At 36.8% G+C, this 19,812-nt stretch overlaps 1 protein-coding gene across 3 annotated transcripts in view; it reads right to left on the reverse strand.

Moving 5' to 3' along the window:
* The window catches only part of LOC136034691 (TOX high mobility group box family member 3-like), a 138,263-nt gene that overhangs the window by 68,690 nt on the left and 49,761 nt on the right, over window positions 1-19,812 (reverse strand). The window contains exon 1 of one of the 3 annotated variants that reach the window (XM_065716016.1): window positions 5,083-5,248. The exons of the other annotated variants lie outside the window; for them this stretch is intronic. Within the exon in view, the coding sequence (XP_065572088.1) occupies window positions 5,083-5,136 (54 nt within the window). The 5' untranslated portion in view covers window positions 5,137-5,248. Of the gene's footprint in view, window positions 1-5,082; window positions 5,249-19,812 lie in introns of those variants that run through there. 3 annotated transcript variants of the gene reach the window in all.

Raw genomic sequence — 19,812 nt, forward strand, 5'->3', positions numbered from 1 at the left:
CGATTGGCTATCTCAGAATTTATTTTGATACTATCTTGGCCCTAATCGAGCCAACAGTAATTTTGAGTCATAAAATGGGGGAAATAGGCAATTCGAGGTCTTTTGCTCCTGAAAAAGGGCACTCGAAATCTAAATTTTCGTTTGAATGAGCACCTCTCGGTGTCCTACAACCGATAGTTTGGGGAGAAAGCACACATCCTTGACTACATTTCTCGATAAAAGGCGTCAAGCTTCCACATTAAGGTTATTAGACAAGTTTAATTTCATTTCTTAATTCCATCAAGATTGGACCCATAGCCTATTTCTAAAATTAAAACTGGTCACCATTTTTTTTTTTTAATCTTAGGGATATTTGTAACCTCCCCTCCCCTCAGATATTTTTCACCCCCTTCTTTAATTTGAAATGGAACTTTTTCCCGCATTTTCACTTAAAATGGCTTTTAAAGAACCAAATTTGCCCCCCCCCTAGATTTTAAGCAATTTAAAATTTTGTTTGAAAAAGAGTCTCTTCTATGTAGATTGGGGGCGTTTATTGCCTCCCTCTCATAAAACTCAAATAGAAGTTCAGACAGCTCATTCCTTGGCAAAATCAATCGCGGATAAGGACTATTATTGTGGGTCGGTAATAAACGATATAAGGTAGCAAAAATCAGCCTTAGATATTAATTTTCGAAGATCAATAATAATTCTTTAAATGTAACACAAATTATAATAGGCTTGGCAACATAGTCGAAATTTACATTTTAATACACTCAAAAATGTTAAATATCCAGGTGTTAAAACTTCTTATTCCGATGTTTATCCTTTTGAAAAGTCGAGTAAATAATACCATTCATGTGAACGATTTTTATAAAAGCTGTTCAAAGAAAGGTAAAGATTCATGTTAAAATCTAATTTGGGCAGCAATGCAGTCACATAATATTCAAACTTAAGATGCGCAAAAGTTGCCTCAAACGAGGCTATCATGCCCCTAAGCCTTGTAACGACCATGTCAAAGTTATTTATGAAAAAGATTCCCTTGAGTTAATCGGAGGTCACAAATTGATGCAACTAGATGTGCCTAAGCCAAGAATAAACACCTTGAAATTTTTAAGTAGATCTGAAATCTTTAAGTGACACAATTCAATACAATCAAATTTTTCTTCAAGTTATTGTTGTCCTTAATAAGATCCTCATTGTTGAACCTGCTTATCCTGAAAGTTTCATGCAAATCAAAAAAAATAAATGGTCCATCTCGGACATTACAAATCAATATAACAAACTATTTCCATAGTTTTTCTTACTCATTGAGGTCCCCCTACAGTGCTGGTTTTAGGGGGGGGGGGCAGATAATTTCCCCAGGAACAGAAATGTTAGGGGTACAAAAATTTTAGGTGTGCAAAGTTTAAAGTAAATAATCTAGCAGCTGTAATGATTTTGTAATTTCTTAAATTCTATTTTTGTTCAAATCATGTAGAGGGTGCGGTTGGAAATAAGTATAAGCAAATTGAACCCAACATTTTCATTTTTTCCTGTATCTTCATTACCATTTCTTGAAAGTAAAATTAAGTAACAATAAAAGTAAAATACTGTGATGATTTAGGTCCCTTTCAGTTGTTCCGCGAACTCCAAGGCATGAAGAAAATAATTCAACACCGACACGGTTCCTTAAAGAAATCTATGAATGTGCTAGGATTTACTGCGCAATGCAGAGATGAAGGGGTCTTTGCAAACGTGAGAGTTGCCTACCAATATTATTAGCGCTTGCAGTGTCAGTGGCCAGTAATGAGAGGCTATTTACCTTAGACCCTTCAGGCCAGAAAATGTCGCACAGGGCGTCTAAGATACATCACCAGACATCACGGAGCTGAGTTGCAGCTGTGACATCCTCCCACTGTGGTTGAAGAGACATATCCCCTCTGCTCAGGTTCTGTTCATAGTGCCGACGCAAGGTATGTCTTGGACAACCTATTTTGTACCTCCCTTCAGGGCATCACTCATAAAATATACATGGGACTCAATCCTCTGACATACGAAGTACATGGCCAAGGTACGTCCATCGCCTACGTTTCAAAAGGTTAATTACTAATTGTTGACAGGTATTCTGGCAAACTCCCATGCACATTACCTTTTTCTGTCACGATGTGTTGAGTATTCTTCTAAGGCACATGTTTTCAAAAACTAGGACGCGTTTCTCTAGATAGACATTCAGTTTCCAGCAATCACTTGCATAGAGGAGAATACACATCACATTGCTATTCATGAGCGGAGCTTCAAGCACATAGAAACCAGATTGGTTTCAAATTATACAAGCCAATGTAGCTTGGCCTATCCTCCTTTTGATTTCGTTGATTATTTCACCATTATAATCAATACAACACTCGAGGTATTTAAATTAATTGACCTGTTCAATTACATTATCTTTGCATTTCAGTGTCAGCAGACAGTCAGATGTAGCAATGTAGCCATGATTTTCCTTCCTATCATTCACTGTTTTCGGGCTTTTCATCTGTGACATCGAGTAGTAGCTGCAGTCCCCGTGAATGAAGACTGATGTTTACTAATTTCGAGTTCTAGCTTTCTGAAAGACAAAATGCACACAATGTATACCTATCTGGCAACGCTGTCTCTGAATTTCCATTTTTTTCTTCTTTTTTTTTGCACTCGTCCCAACAAGATCTAATTTTCCCTGAATTTCGAACTCCACCAAAAAATATATAACAAACTGCGCCGATGACGCATTTTCGCTTCCCTTGGTGCGCTGTCTAATGTCAGGCACCAAGCCACCCTGGTCACTGTTTAACTTCTTCGAGAAGAACAACATCGTCAGCGAGGCCCAGGTCAGAGATCTATGGGCTGCAAAACTTCACTCCAGAGTCTGAAGACTGTCTTAAAATGTAGTTCATAACAAACAGGAATAGGATACATCCCTGTTTGACATAAGAAATTATCTTGAAGAAAGGATTGTCCCCATTTTCTACGGGCATACAACATTCACTGTCTTTATAGAGTGCAATTTTCATTTTGACAAATTTATCAGGTAATTTATAATAATTCAAAATCTTCCATAAAATCTTTTGATCAACAGAATCGAATGCCTTTTCAAATTGGAGGTCTAAAGGTAGAGGCTAAAGCAAGAAAAGTAAGATTTAAATAAATTGAAAATTTTGTTGATAAATGAAATTTTATTATAACTTTGCCTGGAAATTTTGGGAGACAGGGAGGGGGTGCTAATCAAGATTTTGCCCCGGGTGCGAGAGAGGCCAGAACCACCACTGTCCCCCCGTACCTGTAATGCACACTGATGCATACTTATGCACTAGGTATTAGGGGTGGAACTTTTTATGTAGGGGGAAGTGAGTTAAAATTCTTTAAAAAAAATTATGGATACTTAGATGCATGTTTTTGAACTTTTCATGACATATAATTCACAACATAATACAGAATGAAAGAAGTTAACCCTGACCCTCTTCATTTATGGGAATATCTTCAGATTAAGCGTGACATATAGGTTTTTTTTTTGGGGGGGGGGGGTTTAAAACCCCTCTTATTGTAACAGGAAGTATTCGTTTTTAAAATTTTGGAGAATTGTCATAAAATTTGAAAATCGGATTAAAGAGAGGAAGTTTAATTGGGACAAAAACCTCACACTATTTAGGATATATGTCATTTAAGCCGTCCTGGCTAATTGGTTGGCGCGCTGGTTTGGGAATTCTTTGTCCATGGGGCACGAGTTCGATCTCAGGCCTAGCCAGTATTTGGTCTAGGACGAGGGTCAGTAGCGTGACTCTGTAAGCTCAGCCTGAGTCGACCCAGCTCTAAATGGGTACCTGGAGAAATCTGGGGAAGATAAGCAGGGAGGGTTTGCAAAAGCACAGAATGGTCGGCCCCCAGCCCCCCATTGCACTTCCTGGCTGAAGGGCCATGAAACGGAGATCATCATTGCCAGATTGGACCTTAAGGGTCTAGTGCCGTCTTACTTACTTACTTATTTAGGATATTCCTGTTTTACTTTTTAAAGCATTCAGACTTAACTAAGTCATTATCCTCAATGCGTTCTTGAAAAAAATTTCTTGAAGAGCAATGCCCCCTACCCCTGCATTTGGTATAATCGTCAATATGATATTGAAGATGAACAGATATTGAACACAAGGCTTTAAATATGTATAAAAACAAAGCTTTTTTATTTTTCCAAGAAGATTGGTCATGGATGCTTCTTTATTTATATAAAAACAAAGCTTTATATTTTCCCAAGAAGATGGCCCCCTCATGATCAATATCACCCTGTGGTCTATATATATAATGTTTTTTTCGAAATGAAGCTAAAAAGCAACCTTCGAACTTAAAACATACATAAGTTATTTAATATATGAGGAAGGTCGTCTTTTTTTGTCGTTTTTGACTTTTATTTACATAAACAAAAAGACCTCAACCCTTTTTTTACGTAAAGCTTTCATCATAATCCTTCACAAGAAGTGCACTATCACAAGAACAAAGTGAAGACAAGTTTAAATTTTATTCTAGTGCTTAGAGAATGGATGGGTTAGTGACTCGTAATAAACAATTAAATTTACTGTTCAAAATCCTGGAAGACCTGGAAGAAGAAAAAACCTGCATTGACCAACCAGCTAAATTAGTTGCATTTTAAAATGCTTTCAGGAACACACAAGTCGAATTTTGGATAATTCAAACTTTATTCTGTGTGTGAAAGGGCTGACAGCGCCTCTTACATTTAGGACGATTTCTCTTTATTACATCTTGAAACCTTGCTCTGTTCTTTAATACCAAAACATTGATCATGTTTATTCAAGAGGAGCAGAGTCGACATCGAACTTGAAGTATTTTTCAAAGCTAGGATGAAATCCCTTCTACTGGATGCGTTCCGTTCAAACCCACACATAACTTTGGATAGGTCCGATTGAAGAAGCAATTTCTTTCCATCTTACTTCAATCTGAAGTTTCCTTTCCATGACTTTTAACATACTAACTAGCTCCGCAAAACTTTTTGCATCCCGTAAAAGCCATTGTACTCTTAAATCTGAGACGCTTCCAGTTTTCTAAATCCAATTATGAAGCCCAGAAACCATTTCCTGGAAGTCTTACCTTATCATAACCTTGTCTGAACTCCTCAGAAGATGCAGCACAAAAACCATCCATATTTTTTAGTCACCATAATAGGCCTAAGTATTTCACATCAATCCGTCCAAAACGTTTCTAATATTCATAATCCAAAAAATTTCTCCGTCTATTTTCTAAGCAAAACCGTGCGCCGAGAACGCTAACTTGCTCTAAGAATACATCGATTTGCAGTTATTATCGATATGACAGAGTATCGCAATAGTAATGTTGTTTCCTCGGGAATTAGAAAGCTTATGTAGGCAATAGCAATAGCACCAATAGAAATGTCAAAATAAATACAAGTCAATTACCTCGAAGAACAGGGAAAATTGAATCGAAAAGAACGAGAGGGTTCCTTGTTAAAAGATTTATATAATCATTTTTGAACGTCAGACATAATTTAATAAACAAAATAGTCATTCAAAGATAAATAGGAGTAAATTAGCCCATGTGTATAGTTGTATTTTATTACGGTATTTTTAATTCTCAGATTTAGAGACGGAATTGCGGCTTTATTACTGGTGGAAGTTAAAAAAAAAATTAAGAGTGAAGGGCAGCATTTCAGAGAGTCTGTTTTTTTACCTCTTTCACAAAAATTTTCTCCTCCTTGCACATATTATGGATTCCTAGCCTTGAAGAGCAAGACCCTTCCCTAATGGTGACCCCACAAGTAGCTAGTTAGCAAGCCACTTGGAAATTGCAGAAACGAATCATTAGTGGTTAGTAGTGTAGACGAATCTTTAGACAATTATACAAATATAGGGATATATCACGAGTCAGTTTATTTGAACCTATTTCCCTGATACAGATGCATAAACTACAAAACAATAATCTTTGTTTGGTTTTAGTTTCACCTTTGCTCTCCTCATTCATTATAAAAAACTTGGTTTTGTTTTTTTTAATTCCACTGGGGCAAGGACCGCAAATGGCACAAATTCTCAATTGTTTTTGGAGGTTTTACAATTGAAGGGGGGGGGGCTTCTTTGATAATGGATATGCGATTTGCCCGAAAATGTAAAAAATTGTTCTTTGGATCTGCAAGATCAAAAAATATATTTTGGGAGGGGGTTATGGACCATGATATGAGCCAGAAAAGTTTTGGTTTGGTTCAAGAGAAATCGAGCCTATGAAAACATTCAAGGGTACAACCCCCCCCCAATAAAACTAGGCAAAACAAAGGGCTCTTTGGCTCAAAAATTACATCCTTAAATACTTAGGACAGTATAATGGGGAAAATGAAAAGGAAATGGTTTCCCCAAAATAAGAATCAAGCAAAGGGACAGAAAGTATGAAAAAAAAATGTGGCCCCTTTTCATGGAAGGGTAATTATAGTAACTTGGGAGGGGGTTCATTCGACTAGAATTGAAGGTTCTAGTCCTCTTCTTAAGGGCCGAAAGTGATTGGACGTCAATCAGTCTCTCTCCCGAGCCGCCCTCTGCTATATGGTCCCTCCGAACCACTATGATACAGGTTTAAAATTTAGAGTTTGTCATTTTGTTCGGAAACGTCAAAAGGTCTAATTAGAATGTTTTTTTTGGGCCCATGACGACCCAACAGCCCATGGAGCAGAGACCTAAAATGGTTAGTTACCTATTGTTTATAGATAGCTTTAATAGGCAGCATAACAGCGCTGCCTAAGTAAACAGCGAAATATAAAGAATGTTTCATTCTGTTTTCTTTTCACCAAGGCACTTTTCACTGAAGAAGTTGTCGTAGAAACTTCGGAAGGGGCTCATTCGATTGGAGGTTGAAGGTACTAATGCCCTTTTTAAGAGTCAAATACGATTGGAGGGAAAGGATCCTCCCTCTCATGCACGTTTTATTTTACCAAAAGACATCCGATCAAAATTTGACATAGCCATCTTGCTCACCATGGTTCATAGGTCCAATAACTATGCCACTGGGGATGCAGCCCCCCTACAACCCTTGGTGCAAGAGCAGTAAACCATACAGTTGTTCCATATGTTATTTTTAATCAGTAAAGGAGAGCATGCATGACGCCAAAATGTCAAGGGCATTCAGGTAAAGCTTTCGGGGAATGTCGAGGAGTGTTGAACTCCATCAAAACACAATGTGTGCATGTGGGTTGTCCAAAGGGCGGGTAACAGAAATGACTTAGAGTATTAAGTTGAAACTTTCAGGGAATGATGAGGGGCATGTTGAACTAACAAAATGGCACTATGTGCGTGCTAGCACTATTGCTACTATTATTACTGCTACGACTACTACTTCTACTGAGAGTAAAGGTATTAAGTTGAAGCTTTCAGGGAATATTTAGAGGGATGTTGAACTTAATCACAACTCCCTATGTGCATTAAGGTTGTCAAACAAATATATGAGGAATTTTTCCGAAATGGCTTAGAGTATTAACTTGAAAATTACAGAGTGTGTTTACCAGGATGCTGGACTTACCAAAAGGCACCCGGTGCACACTTCTATACTACTGCTGCTACTATGACTACTAGCCTACTACAGAAACTAGGGGTATGAAAGTGAAAGTCTCGGGAAATGTTTACGGGGATGTTGAACTAAATCAAACACTCTGTGCAGTCTGTGCAGTCGAAGGGGTGTATCAGCAATATCCCAGGAAGGTTCCAGGGTATTAAGTTGAAGGTTTCAGGCCATGTTAAGGTGGGTATTGAACTAACCGACAGACATTATGCGCATGCTACTACTACTACTACTGCTGCTACTACATATACTACCACAACTGCTATTAATCCTACTACTATTGCTACGACTGCTGCAACTAGTACTACTGAAGAAAGCGTATTAAGATGAAACTTTCGGTACATGTTAAGCGGGATGTTTAACAAACCAAAAGACACTATGTTCATACTACTACCACTAATAGTAGGAGTACTACCTACTGGCACTTCTATTAGTACTACTATTAGTAAGGTTAATGGTATTAATAAGGACTGTCACAGGAAGTTTTTAAGAGAAGATCAAAGATAAGTAAAAATAAGCAAAGATAAGTAATATAAGTGAAAATAAATTAAAATATCAAAACGAACAGAAATTAAAGATATATAACCGAGTCAAACTCAAAACAAGAAGAAACTAATAAGAATAGGGAGGAGCTCCTCCCCTCTGTAAATTCTAAAAACCAGTATATAATTTTCACTCTGCTGAAAACAAAATGAATTTTAAATGTTTTCTGTTTTCTTTTTTTTTTAATAAATTGACAATTATTAAGACTTTCGGTAATGAATATTAATGTGAAAAGTGAATTGTCAATACGCATTCATTTACTTTTTTCAGTAATCTTGGTTATGATGGCTATGTTTTTTTCTTTTGTTTTCGATAAAATGAATAATTATAATAAATAGCTTAAAATAAGTATTGTTTTCAGTAAAGTACAACTAATGTTCTTGTCTTTGCAGGGCATGGGAGACGTCAGACCTACTTTTCCTACTGTCTGCTTGTTTTTAGTTTGACTCGGTTATTTATTGTAGCATCTGTCCGTTTTGGGCTTCATTCATTTATTGATGGTTAATTATGGTTGTTTTACGCTTAAAAAAATATTTGAATTTATTTCTGCTCATCTTTAGCTTAATGTTGCTCTTTACTTTTCTTTGAAACCTTATTTTGAGAATCTTCTTTAAAATAAATTAATAGAAAACGCGGCTATGTTCGCTATGCAAGGATAATAAGAGTTTTTCTGGGGTATATTCTGGAACCCTCACCCCTCCTGCTAAATTCCCTGACGACGCTCGAGATGCCCCCCACCTCTCCACCTTTTGTATCGGTAAGAACATGAATGCAATCTTTGTGTTACAAAGAAAGCATTTTTCTGCAATAAGAACAGAGCCATCACCCCATAATACCTATTTTAAGATTTAATCCAAATTAAGGGATTTTTTTGTACATTGTTATCAAATTTCTTTTTTCAGAGTTTCGATTACTATTAACCCCAGCCACCCCTTACTTACAATTCGCTACCACAAACTGTCTGATGTGGCTCTTCACTATACTTATAAAAAACTTCTTTTTTAAAAAGTAATTTTGTAAAAAAAAAAAAAATTCTAACAGCAGTGAATGTTTTCTCTGTTTGTGGAAATGTTTTCTGTTCTCACCCAATGTAATGAAACAAACTTAATCTATTATATAACATATTCATAATCTAAAAGGAATGTCGGTTAAATTTCAACTGTAGAAATTATCTGAATTAAAAAAAAACCTAGTAAGTTACCTTTTATGAGTTAACAAATCTGATAAATTGACAAAGATCCGCAAATCTGGGATTTAATACATGAATAAAAACAGTGGGATCAAGACTCTTTACCATTCAAATAATGAGTTAAATGGTAGTCTGACCCTAATAATCGTATGCCCACTTTTTTGACCCATAAAGATCAACTTGCTAGTTTTGTAAACAAGATGCACTAAAAAAATTGAATTGACCCTTACTTTTTGCACTGAGAATAATTTCAGTTCGTTTTAAGTTTTAATGTTGATCCTTACTTTCAGTTGAAAAAACGTGTTTTTTTTTATTTAATTACATTAGATAAGAACATAAAATGATATAGGTTAGATTTATAGTCCCGAAATCTCATTTCAAGATGACCCCCTACATAAAAAAGAGAATTATATAGCAAACACATAGTCAGGTGCTACCTACTTTATATATTTATCACATATTTTATTTCTATTAAGATTTATATTCTTACCTGAATAAAATCTCTTAATATTATGAAACAAAATTAATATTCCCTTTGGTAAAGACAACAAGAGCTAAGAGCTCATTTGGCACGTGTGACGAGGTCGGAAGAGCCAAGAGCTCATATGTTATGAGCTCTAGCAAAATTCTAAGAATCAATTGATTTATTTAAAAGGAACATCAGAGGCTTAATGCCAATCGGGATTTATAATAAGAGCTCGGAGTCACGAGGTCCTTCTAAATATCAAAATTCATTAAGATCCGATCACCCACTCGTAAGTTAAAAATACTTCGATTTTTCTAATTTTTCCTCTCCTTCAGCCCCCCAGATGGTCGAATAAGGGAAAACAGCTTTAACAAGTCAATTTGTGCAAATCCCTGACACGCCTACCAATTTTCATCGTCCTAGCACGTTCAGAAGCACCAAACTCACCAAAGCCCTGGACCCCACTAACTCCCCCAAAGAGAGCGGATCCAGTCCGATTATATCAATCACGTATCTACGACAGTTGCTTATTCTACCACAATATTTCATCCCGATTTCTCCACTCTAAACGTTTTCCAAGATTTCAGGTTTCCCCCTCCACCTCCAACAAATGTCACCAGATCAGGTCGCAATTTAAAATGAGAGCTCTGAGGCACGAGTTCCTTCTAAATATCAAATTTCATTAAGATCCGGTCAAAAGATCTGAAGTTAAAAATACCTCAATTTTTCTGAAAACATCCCCCCAACTCCTCCAAAGAGAGTGGATTCAGTCCGGTTATGTCAATTACGTATCTAGGACCTGCGCTTATTCTTCCCACCAAGTTTCATCTCAATCTCTCCACTCTAAGCGTTTTAAAAGATTTCCCGTTTCCCCCTCCGACTGCCCCAATATTAACGGATACGGTCGGGATTTAAAATAAGAACTCTGAGACCCGAGCTCCTTCTAAATATCCAATTTCATCAAGATCCGATCGCCCATTCGTAACTTAAAAAAAAACCTCTTTTTTCAATTTTACCTCCCCCTCCAGCCCCTCAGATGATCGAATTGGGGAAAACGACTTTATTAAGTCAATTTGTGCAGGTCCCTGACATGCCTACCAATTTTCATCGTCCTAGCACGTCCAGGAGCACTCGCCACAGCACCGGAAATCCCCCCAACTCCCCCAAAGACAGCGGATCCGTTCCAATTATGCCAATCACATATCTATAACTTGTGCTTATTCTTCACATCGAGTTTTATCCCGATCTCTCTACTCTAAGCGTTTTCCAAGATTTCCTGTCTCCAAGATTTCTGTTTCCCCCCTCCAGCCCCCTATGTTCCCAGATCCAATTCAAATTGAATAGGAAGCATCTGAGACATAAGATCATTCTACATATCAAGTTTCCCTAAGATCCGATCACCCATTCTTAAGATAAAAGGTACCTCAATTTTCAGGTTTTCCAATATTTTCGGTTTCCCCCTCCAACTCCCCCCAATGTCCCTGGATCTGGTCGGGATTTAAAATAGGAACTCTGAAGCAAAAGTTCCTTCTAAATATCAAAATTCATTAAGATCTGATCCCCCGTCCGTAAGTTACAAATACCTCGTTTTTTTCTAATTTTTCCGAATTACCCCCCACTCCCAACTCCCTCAACGAGAGCAGATCCGTTCTGGTTATATCAGTAATATATCTTGGACTTGTGTTTATTCTTCCCACCAAGTTTCATCCTGATCTCTCCACTCTAAGCGTTTTAAAAGATTTTCCTTTTACCCCCCCCCCATTGGCAATGGACCCGGACGGGATTAAAATAAGACATCTGAGTTACGTGGTCCTTCTAAAAATGAAGTTTCATTAAGATCCGATCACTCCTTCGTAAGTTAAAAATACCACTTTTTTCTAATTTTCACAATTAACCCTTCCCCCTAACTCCCCCAAAGAGAGCGGATCCGTTCCGGCTATGCCAATCACGTATCTAGGACTTGTGATTATTTTTCCCACCAAGTTTCATGTTGATCCCTCCACTCTAAGCGTTTTCCAAGATTTTAAATTCCCCCTCCAACTCCCCAAATGTCACCGGATCCAGTAGGAATTTCAAATAAGAGCTCTGAGACATGATACCCTTCTAAATATCAAATTTCATTAAGATCCCTCCGAATTAACCGTCCCCCCACTCCCTCCAGATGGTCGAATCGGGGAAACGACTAATTCTAATTTAATCTGGTGTGGTCCCTGATACGCTTGCTAAATTACATCGTCCTAGCTTATCTGGAAGTGCCTAAATTAGTAAAACTGGGACTGACAGACCGACAGAATTTGCGATCGCTACATGTCACTTGGTAAATACCAAGTGCAATAAAAACAAGAGCTAAGAGCTCATATGGCAACGGAAGAGCCAAAAGCTCATATTGTTTGAGCTCTAGCAAAATTCTAAGTATCAATAGATTGATTTAAAAGGAACATCAGAGGTTTAATGCCGGTCGGGATTTAAAATAAGAACTCCGAGTCACGAGGGCCTTCTAAATATCAAAACTCATTAAGATCCGATCACCCACTCGTAAGTCATAAACAGCTCATTTTTTCTAATCTTTTTCTCTCCCTTAGGCCCCCCAGATGGTCGATTCGGGGAAAACGACTTTATCAAGTCAATTTGTGCAGCTCCCTGACAGGCCTACCAATTTTCATCGTCCTAGCACGTCCAGAAGCACCAAACTCGCCAAAGCACTGAACCCCACCCCTAACTCCCCCAAATAGAGGTTATCCAGTACGGTTACATCAATCACGTATCTACGACATTTGCTTATTCTACCCAACAAGTCTCATCCCGATTTCTCCACTCTAAGCGTTTTCCAAGATTTCCGATTTCCCCCTCCAACTTCCATCAATGTCAAGAGATCTGATCGGGATTAGAAACAAGAGCTTTGAGACATGAGTTCCTTCTAAACATCAAACTTCATTAAGATCCGGTAACCCGTTCTTAAGTTAAAAATACCTCAATTTTTCTAATTTTTCCAAATTAACACCCCCAGCTCCCCCAAAGAGAACGGATCCGTTCCAATTATGTCAATCACGTTTCTATAACTTGTGCTTATTTTTCCCATCAAGTTTCATCCCTATTTCTCCACTCTGTTTCCCCCCTCCAACATTTCTGTTTCCCCCCTCCAGTTGATAAAAAACAACTTTTGATAAAAAAAAGGGTGGGGAGGAGGCCTAGCTGTCCTCCAATTTTTGGTTACTTAAAAATGCAACTAGATTTTTATATTTTATACGAACGTTTTTGTTAGTAATAAACATATGTACCTTACGAGTTAACTTACGAAACGAACTTCTATATTTGTGTATTTTTATTACGTATATGAGGGCCCTCTCGTCAATACCTCACTCTTTACACTAAAGCCTGAGTTTTATCCCAAATCTTTAAGAATAACCCCTGAATTACAAAGGCCGTAGAATAAATAGTTGAAATTACTAAAAATACTTTAACGTAAAGAGCAAGGTATTGTGGAGGAGACGAGCCCCCTTATATATGTAATATTTTATGTTCGTTTTAATTTTTAATGCTACTCATTTCTTCCAGGTGACAAAAAAATTTTAATATTTTCTCATTTTTTTAAATTATGCTAGAAAATCCTACGCCCCCTTCATGGAAATTATCTTCCCTCATGATAAACTCCTCCATGGAAAGATCCTCCCACGTAACCCTTACCCCGACCCACTCCCACCCTAACACAAAAAAGCCCCCCTGAAATATACTTCATAATAACCACTACTACACATATTAAATAAAAAAAGTTATTTAACTGAAAGTAAGGAGCGACATTAAAACTTAAAACGAACAGAAATTACTCCGTATATGAAAGGGGCTGTTCCATCCTCAATGCCCCGCTCTTTATGCTAAAGTTTGACTCTTTTTCTCAACCCTACTTTTTAAAACAGTAAAAAACTTTAGCGTAAAGAGCGGGGAGTTGAGAAGGGAACAACCCCTTTCATATACGGAGTAATTTCTGGTCCTTTTAAGTTCTAATGTCGCTCCTTACCTTCAGTTAAAAAAGGCATGTTCTTTTCATTCTCAACACCCCGCTCTTTACGCTAAAGTTTGACTCTTTCTCTTAACTCTACATTTTAAAATAGTAAAAAACTTTAGCGTAAAGAGCGGGGCGTTGAGAAGGAAAAGCCCCTTTCATATACGGAGTAATTTCTGTTCGTTTTAAGTTTTAATGTCGCTCCTTACTTTCATTTAAAAAACTTAGTTTTTTTTTATTTAATTTCTGAACGTTTTTGAATCAATGCATATTTTGATTTTTCCTCTCCGCAGAGGAATAATTAAAACGAAATTTGTATATTTATTTTTTTTTGGCTAAATGGGTTTCTCATAATTTTGATCGAATGATTTTGAGAAAAAAGAGCGGGGGAGGAGCCTAGTTGCCCTCCGATTTTCGGTTAATTAAAAGGGCAACTAGAACTTTTAATTTTTTACGAATCTTTTTATAAGTAAAAGATATACGTAACTTATAAATTAGCTTACGTAAAGAATTTTTGTATTCTCATTTTTATTACATATATGAGGGGGTTCGCCCCCTCGTCAGTACCTCGCTCTTTACACTAAAGCTTAAATTTTGTCCCAATTCATTAAGAATGAGCCCTAAATCACAAAAGCCACAGAATAAATAGTTGAAATTACTAAAAATACTTTAGCGTAAAGAGCGAGGTATTAGGAGGAGGTGAGCCCCTCATATGGGTAATAATTTCTGTTCGTTTTAAGTTTTAATGCTGCTGCTTACTTCCAGCTGAAAAGAAACCTTTTTCACATTTATTTTTTCATTGTTTTTTTTAAGTAATGCTAGTAAATCCTGCGCTCCCTTCATGGAAATTTTCTTCCCCCATGGCAAATTCCTCGATGGAAAGTTCCTCCAGCATATCTCCCTCTTCTCAACCCCTGCCCCCAACCAAAAAATCCTCCTGAAAACGCCTGTACACTTCCCAATAACCATTACTATATGTAAGCACTGGTCAAAGTTTTGAACTTGTAACCCCTCCCACGGGGACTGTGGGGGAATAAGTCGTCCCCAAAGACATATTTATAAGGTTTTTCGACTACGCTGAACAAAATGCCTATCTCAGGATTTTGATCCGTTGACTTTGGGAAAATAATTAGCGTGGGAGGGGGCCTAGGTGCCCTCCAATTTTTTGGTCACTTAAAAAGGGCACTAGAACTTTTCATTTCCGTTAGAATGAGCCCTCTCGCAACATTCTAGGACAACTGGATCGATACGATCACCCCTGGGGAAAGAAAAAAAAAACAAACAAATAAACACGCATCCGTGATCTGCCTTCTGGCAAAAAATATAGAATTCCACATTTTTGTAGATAGGAGCTTGAAACTTATTCAGTAGGGTTCTCTGATACGCTGAATCTGATGGTGTGATTTTTGTTAAGACTCTATGACTTTTACGGGGTGTTTCCCCCTATTTTCTAAAATAACGCAAATTTTCTCAGGCTCGTAACTTTTGATGGGTAAGACTAAACTTGATGAAACTTATATATTTAAAATCAGCATTAAAATGCGATTCTTTTTATGTAGCTATTGGTGCAAAAATATTGGTTCCAGTTTTTAGAGTTTTGGTTACTATTGAGCCGGGTCGCTCCTTACTACAGTTCGTTACCACGAACTGTTTGATACAAAATTTCGCATTTTAGTAGATAGGAGACTGAACGTTTTACAGTAGGATTCTCTGATACGCTGGATCTGATGATGTGACTGCTGTTAAGACTCTATGACTTTTAGGGGGTGTTTCCCCCTATTTTCCAAAATAACGCAAATTTTCTCAGGCTCGTAACTTTTGATGGCTAAGACTAATCTTGATGAAACTTATATATTTAAAATCAGCATTAAAATTTTAGTCTTTTGATGTAACTATTGGTATCAAAATTCCTTCTTTTAGAGTTTCGTTTACTATTGAGCCGGGTCGCTCCTTACTACAGTTCGTTACCTGATTTGTCAATCTATTTTTGGCTAGTTTCAGCAAGTAATTTAAAGATAAAGCTAAAATACAAAGATTGGATTTTTCACATTACTCATGTTGGTTGTTTAAATATGGACACTATTATGGGTTTAGTGGACTTTCTTATTAGCATTTTAAGTCGGTTTTAATTGGATGAGAAAATTATAAACTAAAATGGCTGACAGTTTCTAAGAATAAAATGGTCCAGCGTAAATTTGCATACAATAATGATACATTCCAACCTTCTGTAGAAAATCAGATGTACTAGGAGGAGTAAAACAGGTAAAAACGAAGGAAAAAAAAATAAGAAAAGTGGAAACACTAATAGTAAGAACACTCATAAAGATACCACCCAACTCAACTACATAGACTACGCAAATAAGTGGAAAATTCACAATACTTTCACGACACTTTCGAAATCTATCTACCAACTAGTCCATTTCGAAGAGATACGAAAAATTCCATATTTACTCAAAATATATCTGTTACGAGTCAACATTGTCACTTAAATGACATATTTGCAGACACGATAAAATAAAGATCGGATTAGCTTCCTTCAGAATATTAAATAAAAAAAACAAGTTTTTTCAACTGAAAGTAAGGAGTGGCATTAAAACTTAAAACGAACAGAAATTACTTCGTATATGAAAGGGGCTGCTTCCTCATCAACGCCCCGCTCTTTACGCTAAAGTTTGACTCTTTCTCTCAACTCTTCTTTTTAAAACAGTAAAAAACTTTAGCGTAAAGAGCGGGGCATTGATGAGGAAGCAGCCCCTTTCATATACGCAGTAATTTCTGTTCGTTTTAAGTTTTAATGTCGCTCCTTACTTTCAGTTGAAAAAACTTGTTTTTTTTTATTTAATTTCTGAACGTTTTTGAATCAATGCATGTTTTGATTTTGGCTCTCCGCAGAGGAATAATTAAAACGAAATTTGCATTTTTTTTGGCTAAATGACTTTCTCATAATTTTGATCGAATGATTTTGATAAAAAAAAAGAGCAGGGGAGGAACCCTAGTTGCCCTCTAATTTTTTGGTTAATTAAAAAGGCAACTAGAACTTTTAATTTTTTACGAATCTTTTTATTAGTAAAAGATGTAATTTTGTCCCAATTCATGACCCCTGAATAACAAAAGCCGTAGAATAAATAGTTGACATTACTAAAAATACTTTAGCATAAAGAGCGAGGTATTAGGAGGAGGTGAGCCCCTCATATGGGTAATAATTTCTGTTCGTTTTAAGTTTTAATGCTGCTCCTTACTTCCAGCTGAAAAAAAAACTTTTTCATATTTATTTTTTCATTGTTGTTTTTTAAGTAATGCTAGTAAATCCTGCGCTCCCTTCATGGAAATTTTCTTCCCCCATGACAAATTCCTCGATGGAAAGCTCCCCCAGAATATCCCCTCTTCTCAACCCCTCCCCCCAACCAAAAAATCCTCCTGAAAACGCCTGTACACTTTCCAATAACCATTACTATATGTAAGCACTGGTCAAAGTTTGTAACTTGTAGCCCCTCCCACGGGGACTCTGGGGGAGTAAGTCGTCTCCAAAGACATAGTTATAAGGTTTTTCGACTACGCTGAATAAAATGGCTATCTCAGAATTTTGATCCGTTGACTTTGGGAAAATAATTAGCGTGGGAAGGGGGCCTAGGTGCCCTTCAATTTTTCGGTCACTTAAAAAGGGCACTAGAACTTTTCATTTCCGTTAGAATGAGCCCTCTCGCAACATTCTAGGACAACTGGGTCCATACGATCACCCCTGGGGAAAAAAACAACGCTGAATCTGATGGTGTAATTTTCGTTAAGATTCTATGATTTTTAGGGGGTGTTTTCCCCTATTTTCTAAAATAAGGCAAATTTTCTCAAGCTCGTAACTTTTGATGGGTAAGACTAAACTTGATGAAACTTATATATTTCAAATCAGCATTAAAATGCGATTCTTTTGATGTAGCTACTGATATCAAAATCCATTTTTTTAGAGTTTTGGTTACTATTGAGCCGGGTCGCTCCTTACTACAGTTCGTTACCACGAACTGTTTGATATGAAAGACTTCCAAAGCAGGAGAAGAAAAACAACGTGGCAACAGCTAGTAGTCGCAGTCGTAAGATGCTGGAAGCGCAAATAGTGGCAGTCCCAAGTAGTTGCAGTCCTAACTAGCTACACTAGCAATCACAAGCGGTTGTACTTGCAGTCAAAAATAATTGTAGTCGCTGTTTGGTAGTAGTAGTAGTCTACCAGTAGTCACTCTTTACCGAATAACAAGTAGTGTGGGGCAAAGAAAGCATGAGAGCTGTACATATACAAATTCCATTGGATGACAAAATAAATACGCGTTATGATTATGATTGTAAGAAAAGCTTAAAATTCAAATTTAAATCGATGGTGAATTTAATAACATTACATTTTAAATCATGGAAAAATGGATTACAGTTTAAATGTTTTAACTCTATAATGTTCATAAATTAAAGATTGCTGAGACTTTCAGGACTAAGTAACAATCTAAATTAAACTGTCAGTCTGCATTCACTAGTACTTTACAGTAATCTCGGTTATTGCGGTTTTTTTATTGATTTTGTTTTCTTTTTGTTTCGTTGTGATAAATTCAGTTTGTTTTGGTTTCAAGTATTTATTGATAGTAATGCATGTTCTTTTAAAGTGTGAATTGTTATTTAACTTTATTTGTCTTCCGTTTAATGTAGCTCATTACCTTCCCTTAAAATCTTTTTTGTAAGAAAAGTTTTTTTTTAAGTTAATCAACATAAAAAGATGACCAAGGTGACGAAACTTGGGTCAAGTTTGTGTTTATTTCATTGGATACAGACTCATATCCTTAAGTGATTGAGCTAAGAGGACTTTCATACAGAAGGAAAGATAGAAAAATATATTTTCCCCGACAGGGTTCAAAAAAGAGCAATTAAAAACTTTCTTTCTTAATGTGTTAAAACGTAAGCAACTGGGCTAAGGGGACACTAACCGACAAAAATAGCTCCGATTTTGGAGTATGGACCCCACAAAAAAAGCCCTAAAAAGGGCCGAATTCTTTTTAGATCTGCTTATAGTTTAACCCAAGGAGATCTCAGTGCGAAAGAAAATATTGAAAAACCAGGTTCACATCGAAATAGAGCATGAACAAACGTCAAAAATATTTTTTTTAGTGTGGGCACAGGCACCCCATAGATAGGTGGCACCATCCAGATAGGTGGCCGGAAAATGGTGAAAAAAACTATCGTTTGGAAACCTTTAAGAATTGTTGCCTTGGCTGCGAGTTTTGAATGTTTTTTTATTACAAACTGAAAGATCAAACAATTCGTGGTGACGAACTTTAGTAAGGAGCGACCCGGCTAAATAGTAACCGAAACTCTAAAGAACGGAATTTTATTACCATTCGTTACATCAAAAGAATGTCATTTTTATGCTGATTATAAATATATAAGTTTCATTAAGTTTAGTCTTGCCCATCAAAAGTTACGAGCCTGAGAAAATTTGCCTTATTTTAGAAAATAGGGGAAAACATCCCCTAAATCATACCATCAAATTCAGCGTATCAGAGAACCCTGCTGTAGAAGTTTCAAGCTCCTATCTAAAAACTGTGGAATTTTGTAATTTTTGCCAGAAGACAGATCACGGATGCGTGTTTATTTGTTGTTTTTTTCAGGGGTGATTGCATCGACCCGGTTGTCCTACTATGTCACGAGAGGGCTCATTCTAACGGAAATTATAAGTTCTAGTGCCCTTTTTAAGTGACCAAAAAAATCGGAGGGCACCTAAGCCCTCTCCTACGCTCATTTTTCCCAAAGTCACCGAATCAAAATTCTGAGATGGCCATTTTTTTTTTCAGCATAGTCGAAAAAAAATGAGAAACTAAATAAAAAAAATTTCAGCTGGAAGTAAGGAGCAGCATTAAAACCTAAAAAGAACGTAAATTACTACGTAAATCAGGGGGTTCGTCTCCTCCACAATACTTCGCTCTTCACATTAAAGTATTTTCAGTAATTTCAACTATTTATTCTACGGCCTTTGGGATTTAGGGATCATTCTTAAAGAAAAAGAATTAGGAGAAAATTCAAGCTTTAGTCTAAAGAGTG

This window comes from Artemia franciscana, chromosome 13 (assembly GCF_032884065.1).
Source record: "Artemia franciscana chromosome 13, ASM3288406v1, whole genome shotgun sequence".
Classification (NCBI taxonomy): Eukaryota; Metazoa; Arthropoda; class Branchiopoda; order Anostraca; family Artemiidae; genus Artemia; species Artemia franciscana.